The sequence below is a fragment of the Lissotriton helveticus genome, chromosome 3_1, assembly GCF_964261635.1.
Source record: "Lissotriton helveticus chromosome 3_1, aLisHel1.1, whole genome shotgun sequence".
Classification (NCBI taxonomy): Eukaryota; Metazoa; Chordata; class Amphibia; order Caudata; family Salamandridae; genus Lissotriton; species Lissotriton helveticus.
The window spans coordinates 974,534,681-974,554,878 of record NC_136061.1 but is presented as its reverse complement, the minus strand read 5'-3'; the positions used below and the strand labels follow the sequence as shown (position 1 = coordinate 974,554,878).

Here is a 20,198-nt window from a genome sequence, read left to right as displayed (position 1 = left end):
AGATGATCAGGAAAGCGGCGGGTATGTGCAGATATACTCTCCATGTAACCAAAAAGTTGTACAAAGTTCCCCTCGGAGTAATACTAATTTGGCAAGGGAGTCTCTCTCTCTGAATTGACATGTGAAATCGACAGTCAGGGAACCAGGCGGGTAACACAGAGTGTTACACTTTTGTGGAGATCTTTTGTTCCTTGCCGTAGTTGATAGCGTGTGAGGGACCTAGAAAAGTGAAGTAGTGAGCAAGGTGTATTAAAAAAGGTTGGTTAATCCACTAAGTATCCTTTATTCGCGTGGTTAACCGCCTTATTAACAAGCATTGGCATAGCCAATAGGTCTCGCTTTGGGCCCTTGTAAGTGTTAAGCTAGAGCTATTGGCTTTGCTAATGTGTTCAAACTATGTTGTAGAGTAATGTGGCTTATGTGCAGCATATTGTAAAGTTATAATAAAAACAGTATAAAAAACATTTTTGTTACCTTATCTATAATTAAGCTAATATTATGTATAACTGAACAGCCTTATTGAAAAAAGAATATCAAAAATGTTTAGTGGTTTTTTTTTGGGAATGTTGGCAACTTTATCTTGCCTGTTCTAATGGTTGTTTGCTATAAGGTTTTTTGTTTGTTTTGGGTTGGGGAGAGATATAAACAGGAGGGTAGAGGTTAGGAAATTGTACGTGAATTATAATACGAGTAACAGACCGATATTAGGGGAGTGCGCGCGTGTGTGTGTGTGCCTTCCTGCCTGCGTGTGCATGTGTGTATGTCTGTGTTGGGAATCTGTGGCAGGGGACGTGCACGGCGCCGGGCTGGGCGTGCTCGTTCGCGCACCCAAATCCAAGCTCGTAACACCCTTTTGTCCCTCATTCCCCCGAGTCAGGTAACTAAAAGGCTCCCAGCTGCAACAACGAAGCATGGTTGGCAGCGTGGCGTAGCTCTGGGACGTTTGCTTTTCCCTGAAACTCGAATTTGAAACTTTATATTTCCCTGCAGGATGATGGATAATGTCTATCCTGAGTTACCATATCGAAATGGTTCAAACCTTTGGTCTTTAGTTGAGGGATGAAGAAGACCCATACCGAAACGCTAAAACAGTACATTTTAATAAAGAGTGAATATCTCACGTCACCATAAACGCTGCAACTTCCGGTCGGACAAGTACGATGCGTACTTCCTACGTGCCGGACTGGTCGCTACGTACAATACATCACAGCATCCGGTAGAGCTGCATATCAGGTACGAATCGTGTCAAAACACAATCCACAGCTCTAGACGGACCAGCCAGCAACGGGTACATCACGAACGCATCATGAATCCCATTGGACAAGTCATACTAGTCCTGTACATCTATGACTGGATCAGGAACAGACGCGGACGGTGCAGATGGTGTTACCCAGGAGCGGCTTCCATGTAGCAGCTGTAACCACTCTGAGGGTATACAGACCCGCCCTGGCTGAGTGTTACCCAGGAGCGGCTTCCATGTAGCAGCTGTAACCACTCTGAGGGTATACAGACCCGCCCTGGCTGAGTGTTACCCAGGAGCGGCTTCCATGTAGCAGCTGTAACCACTCTGAGGGTATACAGACCCGCCCTGGCTGAGTTAAGAGCGTTCTCATTTTAATCTTTACCTAATATAGCACGTACACTACACTTTTTTTTTTTTACTGTGGTCCTGAAGAAGCACCAATGACCTCCGGGCAACAGAGGCGCGAAACATGTTGGCCTTGACTTTTGATACCTAGGCCGAATGGGCCCTTTTGGGTCAGTCATTTTTTATAAGTATCACGTGCACATAAATTGATTTACCCTCCTTTTACCCAATCCCCACACACCTGCATGCATCATCCGGCAATCCAAAAAAAGATCTCCGACAAAGTGACCCTTCGGGGGACCCGTAGGGAATTGCAGCGCCGGCCCTACGAGGAGCAAATGCCCGATGATGAAGCATGACACCCCCCGGGGTGTGTGAGGGCAACAGAGGATGTAGAATTATTTCCCCCTCACATTAGGACTTTTTTACACCTAGGATTACTTTAATCTACCTCTTTTCTTTGTTTTTAAAAAAATGGGTGACTGTCAGCACCCTGATACATGGGTGACTTTTGCACCCCTGTTGGTGACTTTTTGCACCTTGACACATGGATGACTTTTGCACCCTTGCCGGTGACAATTTGCACCTTGATCCATGGGTGACTTTTGCACCCTGATCTAGGAACTTTGTCCTCCTGTTGATTAATAGACTTATATTAGGAGCATGGACACTGGACCTTTATAGCTCCTTGGTCCCCCCTTTTTTGTTCAATATAAAGTTATAATAAAAACAGTATAAAAAACATTTTTGTTACCTTATCTATAATTAAGCTAATATTATGTATAACTGAACAGCCTTATTGAAAAAAGAATATCAAAAATGTTTAGTGGTTTTTTTTGGGGAATGTTGGCAACTTTATCTTGCCTGTTCTAATGGTTGTTTGCTATAAGGTTTTTTGTTTGTTTTGGGTTGGGGAGAGATATAAACAGGAGGGTAGAGGTTAGGAAATTGTACGTGAATTATAATACGAGTAACAGACCGATATTAGGGGAGTGCGCGCGTGTGTGTGTGCCTTCCTGCCTGCGTGTGCATGTGTGTATGTCTGTGTTGGGAATCTGTGGCAGGGGACGTGCACGGCGCCGGGCTGGGCGTGCTCGTTCGCGCACCCAAATCCAAGCTCGTAACACCCTTTTGTCCCTCATTCCCCCGAGTCAGGTAACTAAAAGGCTCCCAGCTGGACGCATCCTTCGGATGCAGTACCAGCGAGCCCTAAAAAGTGAAGTGAGGGGTACCGAGAACCAAAGTTAAATTAGTATGGCCTCATTCAACCCTCATGTGTGGTCAACATGTTTCATGCCCTATAGGCAATTCTTCAGGACCGGATGGTGCTCATAAACTAGTCAGGGGCCCAGGGTGGGCTAAAGTGTATATAGTATACAACCTGGTGGGTCAATAACCAAAGCAGGCTGGTGATCCTGCGTCTAAGTCAGACCTAGGACACGCCCCCACAAACCCTCCACCGGGACTGGAACGCTCCTTACTTAATGGCGGCAGGTTCGCCAGAACGCCACCAGCTGTTCTGCGCGTCGTTACACGCCGGAGTGTGGGGGTAGGTTCCGAATGTCTTTGGCCTCGCGCTATCCAGGTAAGCCCGTGTGTCTGTAACAATACTCCTTGTTTGACTTCTGACGGACCCCCCAGCAAGGCCGTATGGGTCTCGGTCGACCGTCACCCTGCGGTCACTGGAGACTGCCCTTGTCCGGCTTGCCGGCGCTGTCTGGTGGGGCTCACGGTATCACCACGTGACATGTCACCCGCTGGCCCTGGATACCATCGAGTGGACACCTTATCCTGTCCCCCCCGGGGGGTTGAGCTTGCCACGTATATGGGTCCCATTATCGATGGTGCTGGCCCCCTGGACCGATGGTCCTTAGCTGAGGTGCACTATGGTTCAGGTGTTTCGTGCGGCGCCGGCCTGCGGCGGCGCGACTCATGGCGAGCGGTATGCCTCACTGATCCTTGCAGTCTGATGGGACAGGACTCCATGTGGGCTGCTGGTCGGCACTACACTCCTCTCTGGCTCATTCCGGGGTGTCTGAACCCTCCCTTGTTCGCCCTTGTAGGTAATTACCTTCAAGCACAGGTCCCACAAGAACAAGCTGCGTGGACTTACACATGGGTTGTTAGGGTAAGACACTACTCTATCTATTGATTTTATTTAAGTTTTTAAAAAGCAAAGCTATACTAACCTACGAAGTCCGTTGTATCAAAAGGAAACAGACCTCTAGTCAGAGTTAGTAACCAAACACTTGGTTGACATATACTTAATAAGCAAATTGAGTCTCCCTCTCTCTCCTTCTCACGGTTGCACTTCTAGACCTTCTAGCACTTGGATGAGCACTGCTGCCCGGGTGATGTGTCTAGATTTTGGAAGGCTATGACATGCAAGAAATGAGCGTGTACTATGTTGTATATAATACCTTCTTTTTTACCCCTAGGTCTGACTTCGACGCAGGATCACCAGCCTGCTCTGGTTATTGACCCACCAGGTTGTATACTATATACACTTTAGCCCACCCTGGGCCCCTGACTAGTTTATGAGCACAATCCGGTCCTGAAGAATTGCCTATAGGGCATGAAACATGTTGACCACACATGAGGGTTGAATGAGGCCATACTAATTTAACTTTGGTTCTCGGTACCCCTCACTTCACTTTTTAATAAGGCGGTTAACCACGCGAATAAAGGATACTTAGTGGATTAACCAACCTTTTTTAATACACCTATCAACTACGGCAAGCAACAAAAGATCTCCACAAAAGTGTAACACTCTGTGTTACCAGTCAGGCATTGCAGCGCCAGCTTGACGTTGGAGCAGGAAGCCGATGATGAGACAAGACAACCATAGGGCTGAATGAAACAAGTCATCCAGCTTAGTAGTTGTGTGAGGTTTCCTAGTTCCGACAAGGGACCCGCCTGGTTCCCTGACTGTCGATTTCACATGTCAATTCAGAGAGAGAGACTCCGTTGCCAAATTAGTATTACTCCCAGGGGAACTTTGTACAACTTTTTGGTTACATGTTCTTAGGACAGGTACACTGGACCCCAATAAATATTGTCCTTTTTTAAGTCCCCTCCTGTTGTTCACAGATATACTCTCCAGCCATCCCAGTGCTCCACCTCACCATGGAAAGGGTAGTAGTGAAAGCAGTACGGATTAAAGGCTTCACATTATTAGGCTCTTTGTATGTATAAGGAACATTTCTGACTCTGAATCACTACTGCCAACAACACAACACCACTTACCATTTTCACATATTGCAGACCGAAACAGACTGCACAATTTATTTTTCAGTCATTTTTTTTAGAGGAGCTCCTGGAGTTTGCACCAATGACGCAACTGATCTCCGCTCCTGACTCTGGGAAATGTGTGTCCAAATAATACATTGCATTCCACACTTACTGCTCGGCCACCACACAACCTGCACATAGATATTGTGAACGGGATTTAGAGTTGGAGATAGATGATGATACATTACAACACTATTGTGCGCAGATTTGTACAATATTGATGAACTGTAACCATACGTTACTTCATTTTAAATTGATAATCCACTTGTATTATACTCTGGTACAAGTGTATAGTTTTGATTAAACAATAGTCCCTACGTGCCGAAAGTGCTTGTGCATGAACGCAGATTTCATTCGTTTGGCATTTTGATGCATGCTAATTAATACATTTTAACTGGAAGTTAAAGATATTGTATCTGAGGTTCTTGCTGTGCCTGTAGACATCTCACCATTGACTCTTTCTGAGTTATGTGGCAAATGTCCGAGCCTGTTCACCACTTAGTCACACTTCGCTTGTTGCTGGTCAGGAGACGGAAAGTGATGACGTGGACGAAGGAAGCCTTTCAAAGGAAACCGGACTGACTCAAGGAAGCATTTCTTTGGAATGAAAATGCAGAACTACACTACACTACAGTACAACCAGCTACTACGAGACCAAAGGATATATGGATACCCTTGCAAAATTACTTATTGACTACAAGCTCGGGTTGAATTGTGACCAGTGACTTGTGCTTATTGTGCATATGCCTGAGGATGGAATGCATAAGCATTGTACGTTACCCTGTATAGTGATGATTTGATAAAGGGAATCAGCATTGTTAGATGTTTTATCCCACTGTCAGTCTATGTACATTCCAGGATGGATATGTGGGAGACAGCGCAATGAGCAATGTATTAAAAGATGGAATATGTGCTGGCTTACTTCACATTGGAAAATCAAATGACTGATTGATTGTTGTATTATTTTGACTGGGCATGTTCTTCAAGCTAATAAAATGTTAAACAATAAAATAAAAAAATTAGACAATAATAAAATAAAATAATTGCCAAGATTACGCCACCAGATGCCCACTACTATTACATTCTCTCTCGGGATCCACTACCTGAGGATATTCGCTTAGGCTTTTCTCCCTCTCCCTTCTCCATACAAAATTAATATAAAGCATCTATGCATGTCTTTGCAGACACAGACACTTTTTCTCATGGGGTAAAAAAAAAAAATCTAAGGTGTAGTCTGGGTCTTTCACCATTGTGAGCTTTAGGAAATGTGGCCATACGTTGTACAGTTGACACTTTTAACCTAAACAAATGCTCCTCTCCTTTGTTCTTTGAGGTTTTTACTGGCTTCTATTACGTAAAAAAAGTATAGATTGCCTGAATGAACAATAAAGGTTTAATGAGGTTCTAGCACAGTTGATCAATACAAAACTCACCTTCAAGAACCCAAGATGGCAACCACAAGCACCGGCATCAGAGTGTCTATGGAAAAAGGCCAGAAAAAGCAAAAAAGAATGAAAATTGTGTATACACTGCGGAGCAAGTGATCTAGAACAGTGTTTCCCAAACTGGGGTCCGTGACACATTCCCAGGGGGTCCGTAGGCAGCAGTTTTAAAAGCACAGAAAAGTTTCGTGTGTAATTAGCAGCTTTCCAGCAACACTAAAAGTGTCAAGATAATACCAGTGATTAATGTACCTGCTGGAGAGCGAGGTGAGTTTTGTTCAGTGGCAGCTTTGACTTAACTAATGTAGCACAGAGGGTTAATGTGCCTACTGCAAAGAACGTGTAACATGCATTTTAGAACAGCAGTATTTTATGTGCATAGGTTCGTGGTTACTGCTTTGGTCACTGAGATTATTTTGTTACTGTGCACTTCATAAGTGGCAATCGTAATCTAGCAGAGGGACCTGTAAACTGTCAAAGAGCTGCTTGCAAACTGCATGGTACCACTTAGTAACTTATGTTTTTTCCCAGTTATTCATTATCCTGATGCTGCTAAAAAGATTTGTTTGGGCGGAAATACATTTTTAATGTTACTAGCCACTGTGTTATGTTCTGAATCCTGAGTTTGTGCTTTTCCAGACCAAGCACTCTTTAAAAATGCCTACCAGTAGGAATGACATGTGAACCTTGTAGTCCCCTTTACCTTATGTAACATTTTGTATACACACTGATTTACATGTATGATTCAATGTCTATATGTGTGTGATGTAAAGTGCTCTGACATCCTACAATGGTATGAGAGATGCTACAAAACAAATTAAATACATGTGACAGAGGGGCTATTACTTCAATATAAAATACTAAGGGCCAGATGTACAATCCGTTTTTATATGCCCGAATGGGTACATGAACCCATTTGTGCATGCAAAAACCTATTGGGCCATGTACATAGCCTATTTCGCGAGTCGCAATTTGTTTGCGACTCGCTAAATAGGTTTTGCAACTTGCTATTCGGAAGGGGCATTCCCTTCCAAATAGTGAGTCTCAAAACCATGTACAAATGTTTTTCGGTCGCAAAACACTTGCAATCACCACCTACTTCAAGTAGATGGTAATGCATTCGCAAATGGGAAGGGGTCCCCAGGGGACCCCTTCCCCTTTGCAAATGCATGCAAAATTATTTTTTAAGGGCAGGCAGAGGTCCCAGGGACCTCTGCCTGCCCTTAAAAAGTGAAACTAAAACGTTTTTTTTTTTAAATGCATGGTAAACGGGCTGCATTTATTTAAAAACTGCTTTATTTAAAAGCAGTCCCAGACATGGTGGCCTGCTGAGCCCAGCAGGCCACCATCCCTGGGAGGGCGGGCATTCCCAATGGGCTCGCAAATTGCGAGAGGCTCATTAATATTAATGAGCCCCGCAATTTGCGACCCCATTGAGAATCCCAAACAGTGTTAAACACACTGTTGTACATTTCATTTAGCGACTCGCAATTTGCAACTCGCATTGTGTCGCCAATTGCGAGGCGCTAAATGAAATGCTCGTACATCTGGCCCCAAAATTCTTAGTACTTTGAGTATCTGTTTTGTGTGCACACGTGTTTTTTTTAATTACTGTTTTAATATTTGAAATTTAACTCATACAAATTGCTTGGGGGTCCCCGGCTTCCAGTGGTGACTCAATGGGGGTCCTCAGGTGTCAAAAGTTTGGGAACCACTGATCTAGAACATTTGACTGCCAGAATAGCCTGGTGGATCATGAAACCTATTTAAATAAATTACGAGAATACAAATACCAAAAAGGCAAGATCAAAAGATGGCAAGCAGAACTATTATTGCAGTGGAGTTCATGGGCTCCCACTAGCAATGCAGAGAGAACAACAAACCCCCCTAAAATGTGGCAAAGCTACAGACTAGTTACAAGTGCACACTCAAACTAATATTTGCATAAGGACTGAAGAATATCAGTACCAGAAAAGAGTGATCACAAAATTGCTACTGTAACTGTCGATCATGGAGCTTGTACTAGAATACCGAGTGGTCAGTGCAGTCGCATTAGCAGAGACAAGAAAATGGTGATAAAATATCGATCCTCCCTGAATGGTGAATCAAAACTGTAGTCTAGTTGCAGATGTATCCTCAACCTCTCAAGCACATAAGGAACTTATGAATAGAGTTTGGCCTGCAAGCGGTCGCACTAGCATAGAAGAGGGAACAGTGACACAACACCAAACCTCCCTACAAGACAAGAGAAAACAGCACAAGCCATTTATCAACCTACTTTCAAACTAACAATTGCATAAGGCGCAATGTGAATTGACTAAAATTCTCATGTATGAGTTGGCCCCTTATGTCTTCTCCGCTTGCTAAATCCCTAGAGATTAGGAAGACCTGAATGGTTTACACAAGCCCACACCAAATCCAAAATTATAAATCGAAAAAGTGGAAACCCTGTGTGTGAAATCATAATAGCCTATGCGTGGAATAGAGGGAAGATCAGGTAGCAGGCTTGTCGAATAGGAAGGCTGTACTAAAGCATCCAAAGGTTTAGCAGCGAGAGTTCACTCATACTCGCACCGCACCTCTTTGCATAATTATAAAACAGTGTAACAGATGCAGACTTAAGCTGCTATTCAACTACCAGCTACTTAAACATAGTACATGACAAAACAATATTCTAGATGGATCAAAAGTGCTCAAGGTCATAAATGTGCTCTTTCAACCCTGGCTTTGATGCACATACTCAACTGATATGCAACTGGTCACGTGTAGCAATGTTGCTACTCTCATGATTGTAATAGACAAGGATCCCAAGGAAAAGGAACCCCAGACAGGACATAAAAGAACCAAACTTGACTCCCCTCCCACATATTCTCCTTTAAAAGAAAACTCGGAATCCTGTACATGTCTAGAATTAGTAAAGAAACACTTGCAGTAATGCATGAAACTATGCGCAGAGCACTAAAACAAATACAGACATGATGCAAGAAGAACTTTCTGGGGTTTTAAAATAGTTTAAAGAACTCGCCACACGTGTAACTGATGCTAAAAGCAGAATAAGCAGATACAGAAAAGAAAATGAGAAAAAAGTGGGGTGTAATACAAAGAGAGAAAGAGAGATCTTTGATTTGCAAAACCACAATGTGATTGACCCAAAATCCATAGATTTCCTATGATGAGGCATCTAGGACAGAGCTAAAAATGGTGGAATTTTTATGGGCCTGGATCCCTTGCACTCTGCGCCTAGTACAAAAGACCTTACTGTAGAACGAGTTCTCAGAAAACCCACAAAATATTTAAAAACAAGGACAAACAAATGTCTACGATACTTCAATTTCTAACACATCAATTTGCTGAAGAGATTCTGCTACACATGGGGAAAGTGCAACACGTTTCATGAGAAGGAGAAAAGACCAGCTTTTCACAAGACTGTATAAAACTAGTGCACATCAGGAAGGATTTATAAACAATTGATAGGCGGATGGTTAGTCATAATGTAGGTTTCCCGTAACAGTCTGCAGAGCGAATTTGAAAAGGTTGATAACAGCCTAAAGAGCTACTGTAGTGCATTTTTGGTCCTGCCCTGGTCTACGGCTGAAGGTAAAATATCAACAGTGCACTTTGTGATCTTGACTGTTTGTAAATCCTAGGTTGAAGTCCCCTAGCAGGGTAATTTTTTAAATATAAATTAAATGGTACTCGCCTGTATCAGCACCCATTGATCCAGGTCAAGCAGTAACCATCTTCTCTGTACTCCTGGTATCTTTTGACCTTCTCATCCTTCTCTAAATTAAGTCGTAGTGTGGCAGGTGGCTTTATATCAGCCGATTTCTATTAATGCACCAACCTACCATTGCTTCACACCTCCACTAACATCGCCAGTACCGTCTCTTTACCCTTGTAGGGAAACAAGAGTTTGTCTGTATAGGCAAGCGTCCTGTCGAGCAGATAGCATCTGATCTTGTTGGAGGAGCAGATGCTGCCCACAGCCACCACAATCTGCTTTCTTAGCCTGTTTCCATGCTTCAGCTTCCAGAAGGCATATATTCATTTTTGGCTTAAATATGTGTGGATGGCGGGGTGCGGTATGGTAAAACAAATATCCAGTTGTATTGAGATAACTACTATGGTCATGGGTTGTGTTGTCAATGGCCTCAGAGTCAACGTTGTCTTGTGCATAATTCCTGACAATGGGGTGTTTGATGTTTGATCTATCCTGACATTAGTATGTATAGTACAACCAACCGTTAGTGTGCTTAGCTGTGGAGTTGTAGCCAGCCAGTAATTTGGTGATTGTTTGCTGATAGGCTGGCAGATGTTTGCATTGAAGATGTATTGTAACGGTAAAAAGCATTAAAGTGAACATTTTACCTTTAAAAAAGATCTATCCTTGCATGCATTTGTGATGTTGTCCACAATTTAAAAAGAATAGAGTTATGAAGTATGTGTGATCTGGCCTTCTACCCTATTTACTCCTCTCTTTAATTACATTTACACGTGTTCCGATCTCTCCCAATACAGCATCGGAGCCAAATTTGAAATTGCGCTCCAGGCTAAAGCAGAAGGTGGCAGAGCGACGGAGCAGCCCCCTTCTGCGGAGAAAAGACGGGCCGGGCATTACTGCCCTGAAGAAACGATCACTGGACATTCCAGGTAATGGAACACTTCACCGGTCCCTTAAAGACTGGCCCCAGGGAAGGCCACAGAAAAATGAGGTGCCACTTCCACTTGTTGGCTCTGCTTTACTCTACCTTTCCTCCTTTAAAAATTGTGAACGTGCTCTCTGAATCGTAAATGTTTTTTCCTGTTTTAACTCTCACAGCAGTCTTCTCTCTTGTTTGCTTTCCGTTTTCCAGCACGGTCTGGGTACGCCTATGTTGTGGTCAGGGACATGTTTGAATGTAAAGTCAAAATGGGATGAAAATGTCTGCTAGGGGGTTTTGAATTTGTGCTTCATTTTGGCCAAACTAACGATGACTGGAGACCGATATCCAATATACTTTTGGCAGCAAAACTGCTTACATTAAAATGACCGACTATCCCAACAGTACACGAGTGGTGCAGCAAGCTTTGGATGTTGCGTACTATGGAAAACCAGCACTGAGTATTAATGAAATTGGGCATAAATATGATAGCCTGTAGCAACCTCTTGTAAAGTACTTGATGGACAAAGAATTTGGGTACAGTTGTCGTAAATCACTGAGATCTCCCTAACTCTCCAGCTACATGCATGGAGCCAGATGGCATGTTCCAGAGGAAGTATTAGTGTGAATACTCAGGAAGGCGCACTTGACATTTGGCTTTTGTTTGACTTCTCACCCGTGGCAGGGTAAGGGTAAGGGATGTAAGGGATTCTTACTATTCAGAGCTTTGAATGTTGCTATCTGTTCATTGTTGCATAGCAAGCTTGACCTTAAGATGTCATATAAAGTAAAAATGTAAGTTTGTTTGAAAAAAAAAACAAAAAAACACTTTTTCTCCCTATCCTGTATAAAGTGCAGGCTGCACTTGTTCAACAGTAAGATCTCCTTCAATTGTGCTGTGCATGCTAACTCCGTTGCTTTCTTCCTAGTTAGATTTTTCCATTTCTTTTTTACAGACTCGGTGTGCAACAGTGCTCCAGGATCCGGCCCTAGCTCGCCGAATAACAGCTCCAATAACATCAGTGCAGAGAATGGAGTTGTGGGATCGGTTGCAAGTATTCAAGCAGAGGTGCTGGTCTGTGCTTTTACTAACATAGTTTGCGGAGTCCTTTAAAATGACTTCCCAAATTCTCATTTTCAGCAGAGTGCCTTTTTTTGCAAGTCTCTAATGTCTCGCTTTGGTTTTCAGCCTGGCCTGGCTCAGAGACTGGCGAATCGAGATGGCTCCATCAGTCAGCTTCCACTTTATACATCCCCTTCGCTTCCCAACATTACTCTCGGCCTGCCAGCCACTGCAACGTCCAATGTAAGCTCCACTTCAGACCTGTGTGTTACAAAGACAGGGATGCATGCACATTGGCCAGAAGAGGTGGGGTTATAGCATTTGCTCAGTCACAGCTCATGTGGCTGGGACATACCTGCTTTGATGGCGAAGGTTTCTGTCTGATGAATTTGTACTAGCTAACTCTCATAAGTAATCCTTTGAAGACTGGAGGAACAGATGCTTCGTGTAGGCTGTTGTGGTGTTCTGACTCTAACTAGATATTTTTTGCAGGGTGGCGGAGGACAGCAAGAAGCAGAGCGACTGCCCCTCTCCAACCTACAGCAACGCATCTCCTTATTCCCTAGCTCCCATCTCTCACCGTACCTGAGCGCCAGCACCCTTGAGAGAGAGGGAGGAAATGGCCACAGTGCACTCCTGCAACACATGGTCTTATTAGATCAACCTTCATCACAGAATCCCCTGGTCACAGGTGAGAAAAAATGATAAAAATATATTCCTGAAGGGGCAGAGAGGACCATGTGTGTAAACACCAGAAAGTTAATTACTACATGTATTCCAGTTACCTATATTGGGGTCTCTTCGTGTGTGTTCATGCCTTTGACTGGTGTGTTAGACACACTGTGTGGTAGTCCTGTGAGCTGCATGTCTTACCTTTGGGTTAGCAGCTCCTGGTTGCCCATTCCTGTACATGGTTCTATGATGTGGGCTCCCATTGTCTTAGTTCCATCAGTTTAGCCCACTTCCTGACTCCTGCCATTGGATTTCCTTGATTGAAATGAACCAGTCCAGAATAGCTCCCCTTTAAAATCATCTCCATCTCAGAGATCATGCAGGGCCATGACTTGATGTGGTATATATTGACATGGGTTTCAAACCTTTGACCTTGTGTTCCAAACAGTTTCTTTTAATTTCAAATGCTGTAAACAGCTCATGTTTACAGAAAATAAACTATGCTCTCTTAAGAGTTCTTGGTTTTACCTCTTGACATATTTCTGATTTATATCTAGACATCACTAAGTTCTAACAGTAGATATATCAAATGTTTTGTGACACATGCCACTCAGGTTTCACTTTATCATCATTCACTATGCAGAAAAGTGAGTCGGTGTTCCTAAGCTTTGTGTGAAAAACTGCACTCTTACTGCTTTTAATTCAGTTAAGGTGGTAATTAGAATCAGGTGCTGTTAATCAAGTGTACCTGATAACTTGACTATTAGTAAATGCTGCCCAACTGTGAACAAACTCTGTGAATAAATTTAACTGTAGTTTAATGTCTGAAACACACAGGTGAAATGAAAGAGGGATTTATAGAGCGCATGGCTGCCCGTGAGCGTCCCAGGTTTGTGGAAATTAATCATGCCAGAAGATGTGTGATGGTCTCAGAGAAACAACTGATACTGCCATATCTGTATGGGAATAATTATAAAGCCATTTCCAAACAAATGAATTTCATCATTCCGCAGTGAGAATCATTAGTTACAAAGGGAGGAATTTCAAGATAGTTGATCTACGAAGGAGCGGGGAACCTGGCAAGTTCACTCCAAGATCACGCTGTATGATGGTTCTAGAAATCGCAAGGAACCCATAGCTATATCTTGGGATAATAGGCTTCTGTTCCTATAGCAGCAGGGGCAGCTCCTCTGCCAGTTCGGAGGAGTCGCCGCCCCACTTGGTTTTATAGCAGTGGAAAAATAAAATAATGTTTTCATCATTTTATTTCTCGTAGCTACGGGGCTGGGTTAGGGTGGGGCTGGGGTCACAGGGGGAGGAGTGGTGGGCACACTCTAGGTGCGCATGACGGTTTGGCCGGCCGTCTTGGGCTGGCCAAAGAGTCATGCACACTTTGCATGTTCCCCACCAGACTGTGCCTTACAGCCGTGTGGGGAACATTCACAGGCTCATAGTCCCCGTCTGAACGCTGAGCCACTGCGCTCAGACCAGTCACCACTCTGCTGTCAGCAGTGTCATGATTGGCTTAGGGGAGCCTGTGTGCTTCCTGCTTCTGGACTCGTCAGGAAGAGAAGCGGAAAGACGGCCGAAGAGGTACGTGCTTATAAAATATATATATTTTTGTTGTTTTCAACCCCGCCTTACCATCCCCGTTTCCTACCAGCCGCCACTGTGTAGCAGACATTAGAGTTCATAATGGTTTTGCAATTTACAAATGAAAATCCAGACCTCAAAATCTTTGAGATGCTGTGGCAGGATTCAAAAAGAGTTGTGCATAAGTTAATGCCCTCAAATATCACCGAGTTCAAGGAGTTTTGTGAGCAGAAAAGGACCAGAATTCCTTCTAATTCCTTCTAGACTTACTGGAAAAATGTAATTCAAATTATTGCTGCCGAAGGCAGGTTACACTGTTACAGAAACTTATGATGCCCTTACTTTTTCCACACAAGGTTACTGAATGTTGGCAGACTTGTTTTTTTTATAATGTGAAATTTGTTTGTGCTGTTTGCCACATGAGGTTAATTAAACGTATCTACTGTTAGGACTTGGTGAGGACTGGATAAAACCATATCACCTTAAGAGTTTGTAGATTATTTTTGTCTTCATTGGATATCTGGCTTGTGACGTAACATCACAGCTCCACAGGAACTGTTCTCAAGACTCCCAAGATGGAAGTGGTAAATTAAATCCTTTTTCCAAAATTGAACGGCACTATGTGCGATAGTCCGACCTCCTCTTGAACAATATGGAGTGTTGCTGACTCCAAGTGTTCAGTTTTATACCAGTTAATGAGTACGTTGGCTCTTTACGGCTAGCAATTTCCAGGACTACACATAAAAAAGGATCATGGTTGTAGCCAGTATGCCCCTGCCTTTGCTGCCTCTGTTAAGTTAAAGGCAATTGCTTTTTACCTGCTATACAGCTTGTATTGGAGTGTACTGAATGTCCCTTCCCATCTTCCATCCTTTCTTTTCTCCTCTGCTGTTTTGTGTCCCCTCTGTATTATCTTCAGACTGGTATCTTTCAGGCTTGGGGGCATTGCCTCTCCATACCGACCGGGTGTCTCCTACAATACACAAACTGAGGCAACACCGCCCGTTGGGCCGTACACAGTCCGCACCACTCCCACAGAATGCTCAAGCACTGCAGCAGCTAGTAATACAGCAGCAGCACCAACAGTTCCTGGAGAAACACAAACAACAGTTCCAGCAGCAGCAGCTACACATTAATAAGGTGAGTGATATCTGGTATTAAACCTTGAGCTAGTTGCGCAGGACAGTAATATTTAGCGTCTGAGGGATTATTTTGTTTAGTGCTCTGATGAGACTCGCCTCTGTTGACTTCTGATTTTAATTTCCTTCTGCTGTTGATGAGAATGATGCATTTGATATGCCCCTTATTTTCCTGGCGTTTAGTGTGTTTCCGTAAAGGTCATGCTATTGCTTGGGATAGTGTTGTTTTGCCATTAGCCATCACATGAGATCGTGTTGGGACTTTTTTGTGCCAGAGTGTATATAAGATAAATGGCAAGAGACACCACACCATCTGATTGATGGGAAGAATTTTAGCGTCTCATAGGTAGTTAAGTGTGATTGTAGGTAGAGTATGCTTTTATGCCAAGGGATCTAAATATGAGACGCAGCATTGCTGAGATAGAAGCCATACCCTAAAACATAAGTGTGGAAGTCAGGTTATTAGATGGCAAGGTATTTATGAGCAACTGGCACTGATTGAGCATGAGGTAAAACAGTGAAATTGTACAACAAATTTTGGCCCACCAAATCATTTGTGGGGCAGAGCTCCTCCCATGAGATACGAATGATATCTTGTGCTTGGGAAAACATAGCATGAGATGGGAAAATTCAACAAGACCTGAAGTCCGTACATGGAGCAGGAAAAGATTTTGCCAGACAAAGGAAATGCCATTCTATGTGGGCTTTTCCTTGGGCTAGGCGACTACATCACGAGTTGGGTTGGCATTGCCGGGAACACTGAATACTACAGATAGAGCAGTTCTGTTTGCAACGTGAGCCATGCAATTAGGTAAGAAGAAATGTATAGGGAAGCTGTTGTGTGATTGCATGGTGTTACTGTGGCAGTGGCCATGATGAGACACTTTTGGTTAACGATCCCATACTGTGAGATTTAATAATGTATTTTAATGTAATGTCTTTTACCACGGTCTTACCTTCATTAAGCACAGTGAACAGTGCTACTTTAACCTTGAGGTTTGGTTTGCGCTATACAAAGACCGTAAATTAATAAAGAAATATCAGGTTTTACTAGTCCCAATTCCGTGGTCCTCCATTTACCCAACTGGGAAGAATTGAAAGAATGAGTTGGGATTTCCGACTCAAACTCAATCTTTAGGTCGCAACTGATGTGTGCAATAACAGGTTAACTGAGCGAGTTTTTGCCTGGAAGAGAATTGGTGGGTGTTGGGCCATTTTTCTGGGGTCCAGATAAATCGGGGGCAGTGGAGCATTCCTTGTAACAAGTAGTGCTTTTTGCTGTCGTAATAATTGAAGCTCATTGTATTAACAAATACTTTGTTTTTAGGTCTCCCGTAGGCAGTGCATGTGCTGTCTCTCGAGACGTGCTCTTTCCACTGTATATGGTTTAAGCACATCCATCCGTTTTTTTGCGTTCCTTCAAGTGCCTTTCGAAATTCCTTTGTTTTTGTTGGTGAATAGTTTACATTTGTCCCTCCGTTTGCTGTTTTGGTCACGCTCTGGAGACTGGCCCTGTTACATGGATCATTTCACTATCGGCCATATATGTTAATTTTGGCACACTACTTATTTTTTTTTGCCTGGGCTTGTTTGGCTTGAAGGCTGCAATGAATGTCTTTATCTTGTTGTCCACTGCCTTTAGTTTCACCAGCGCTGTTTCAGCTAGAAGGTATGTTGTTTTTTACCCTACAACATTTTCGGTTTCATTAGCTTAAATGGTCGAACCTTAAATAATATACTTACTTATTGGAAGTGTAGTTTAAAAAGATGGCAGACAATAGGCTCAAACTATTTACATTGTTCTTTTGACAGCGTGATTATTTGGATACGATTAAAGAAGTAAACATGCTGTTATTGCTCCATTTTAAGAAAATGGAAGCAGCTTTAAGTTGCACGCTTACAACTTTTTATGCTTTTTTTTAGGTTTCAGTCGTTGCTGAAATAAAATCAATATCAAGGAATGCCTCCTCATGCTCTTGAAACGCCGCACGTTATGTTGTGAGGGTACTTGACAATATGGCCTGCAAGTAGCCTGTGCAGCACCACCACTTAAGATCCAGTCAGCATCACTCGGCACCACTTCAGCAGCACCACCTGAGCATCACTCAGCACCACTTCAGCACCACTTCAACACCACCTGAGCATCACTCAGCAGCACCTCAGCACAACCTCAGCCCAACCTCAGCCCCAACCCAGCACAGTACCACCTCTGCACCAGGGCAGCACTATCTCTGCACCAGTGCAGCACTACCTCAGCATCAGTGCAGCACCACCACTTCAGCATCAGTGCAGCACCACCACTTCAGCATCAGCTCAGCCCCAGCAAAGCATCACTTAGCACCACCTCAGCCTCACTCAACAACACCGCCTCAGCACATCACCACCTCCTCATCTGTACACCAGTACCTATGCAGCACCTTCGTAGCACCACCTCAGTAGCAACTCTGCAACAATGCAGCACCATGTCGGCATTAGCGCAGCACCAGTGCAGCAACACCTCAGGACAGCACCACCTGAGCACCAACACAGCGTTACCTGAGCACCACCAAAGCAGCACCTCAGCATCACTTGAGCACCGCCTTCACTCAAGCACACCACCACCACTCAAGCACACCACCACCTCAGTATCCCTTAGCACCCCCTCAGCACCAGTGCAGCACAGTATCAGCGCAGCATCGTTTCAGCATCAGCACAGCACCACCACCTCCTCATCAGTGCACCAGTGCAGCACCATCTCAGGATCAGCACACCACCCCCGCATAAGTGCACTACCACCAGCGCAGCCCCATCTTAGCACCAGCGCAGTCCCACCTCAGCAGTAACTCAGCACCACATCAGCACAGCACCACCTCATATTCGGCGCAGCATTACATCAGCACAGCACCACCTCCTCATCAGTGCACAGCCCCACCTCAGTCCCAGCGCAGCCCCACCTCAGCAGCAACTCAGAAACAACGCAGCACCACTTTAGCATCAGTTCAGCAGCACCTGAGCACCAGCGAAGCACCACCATCCCAGCATGACTCAGCACCATCCCAGCATGACTCAGCACCACCACAGCATGACTCAGCACCACCACAGCATGACTCGGCATCACCACAGCATGACTCAGCACCACCACAGCATGACTCAGCACCAGCACATCACTCTGCACCAGCGCAGCCCCACCTCCGCTCCAGCACAGCAACTCTGCACCAACGCAGCACCACTTCAGCATCAGCACACCACCACCTCTGCATCAGTGCACCACCACCAGCACAGCCCCACCTGAACAGCAACTCAAACAACGCAGCACCACTTCAGCATCACCAACTCCGCATCAGCTCATCATCTCAGCACCAACTAAGCATCACTCAGCACCACCTGAGCACCAGTGCAGCACCACCACCTCAGCATGACTCAGCACCACCTCAGTCCCACTCAGCTCACCTGAGTATCATTCAGCATTACCTCCGCACCAGCACACTACCAACTCGGTCTGCCCTCAGAAACTGGCATCTATTGATTCTCCCTGGGATCCGTCCGCTGCTAATGTTGTAATTCATGTACTATTTCCCAACCTGCACCCTCATTCACCCCCACCCACCTCACACACACACAAAAAAAGGTATTTCAAACTAGCATTAGAATAGGCAGGAAGAAGTTGCCAGCATTGCAGGGACAAAAAAAACTAGAAGCCTTTTTTTATGTTCATTCTTTTTTTAATAGGGTCGTTCAGTTGTACATAATGTCTTCTTGGTTATATATAAGGTAACATAGCTAAAACATGTTGGCAAAGCCAATTGCTCTGGCTAAACACTTATAAGGTCCCTAAGGCGAAACCTATTCACTATGTCAATGCTTGTTAAGGTTTAACTTTCAGTGGATATTAGAGTCCAACAGTAAAGTCTTATTCTTGGACAGATGTATAGATTTAGTGACTCAAATACAAATAACAGAAAAATAGTACACAATAGATTGTTCACTGAGTTGATATTTGAAAAAGAAATGAAACTTATATTCCAATTAGAATCAATAATTTAGTCCTATTGCCATAGCTTTACATTTAAAGATATGATGCCTAAATGTGGGAACCTTCTGATTTCTGCACTTATTGTATACTTTGAAATCAGGTACAGATATTATCTATGTGTATAGAAACTAACTGGGCCTGGAAGCTGCACATTTTGACTGCCTTAAGAAGTACAAAGTGTTCTGCAAGCTCTGGTAAGTCTTATCCTTGATGGCGTACAGTTGCGCAGGCTGTGTCAGGGGCAGCTATGGTCAGGAATTGAGGATCTCTGCAGCTTGCGGACATGGAGCAATCCTTTGAGAATTCTGTTGGAAATGTGTAGTGCATGGTGAAATGCATGTCCAGTGCAGAGTGCGGGGAGGCTTATCCTGGCCTTAAATTGCTTGTAGTCTCCCTGGGTTCTATGATGATGGTAGGCCATTCATGATGGTCAAGATTAAATATATGCCTCTTCCATACTTCAGAAACCATCCATTTGCATATGGGACCAGCAAGTGGTCACAAACTTTTTTTGCTTTAGTGTTTTATCTTGCAGTCCACTTGCAGGCATTCTTAAACATTCCACCTAGAAATACAAGGAGTCCCTCTCTTCTCCATTTAACCTTTTCTGATGGATACATCTAACTACAGATTCCTCACCTTATGAGCATTCCCCCGGCATCAGACTGGATTGGGAAAGCTCAAAAGCAGTACTCCTGCACACGAGTAGGTGGCATCATGTGGCTGCTTGTTGACGACGTTCCACTCTGGAAGTGACA

The 20,198-nt window shown here is 44.0% G+C and overlaps 1 protein-coding gene across 9 annotated transcripts in view; it reads left to right on the top strand.

The window, feature by feature from the left end:
- HDAC4 (histone deacetylase 4) overlaps positions 1-20,198 on the top strand; it is a 1,367,213-nt gene that overhangs the window by 806,121 nt on the left and 540,894 nt on the right. For 8 of the 9 annotated variants that reach the window (XM_078681410.1, XM_078681417.1, XM_078681412.1 and 5 more), the window contains 5 exons: positions 10,840-10,971; positions 11,918-12,030; positions 12,151-12,267; positions 12,517-12,715; positions 15,209-15,429. In XM_078681410.1, the coding sequence (XP_078537536.1) occupies positions 10,840-10,971; positions 11,918-12,030; positions 12,151-12,267; positions 12,517-12,715; positions 15,209-15,429 (782 nt within the window). The remainder of the gene's footprint in view (positions 1-10,839; positions 10,972-11,917; positions 12,031-12,150; positions 12,268-12,516; positions 12,716-15,208; positions 15,430-20,198) is intronic. The other variant, XM_078681413.1, reaches the window with a different exon arrangement.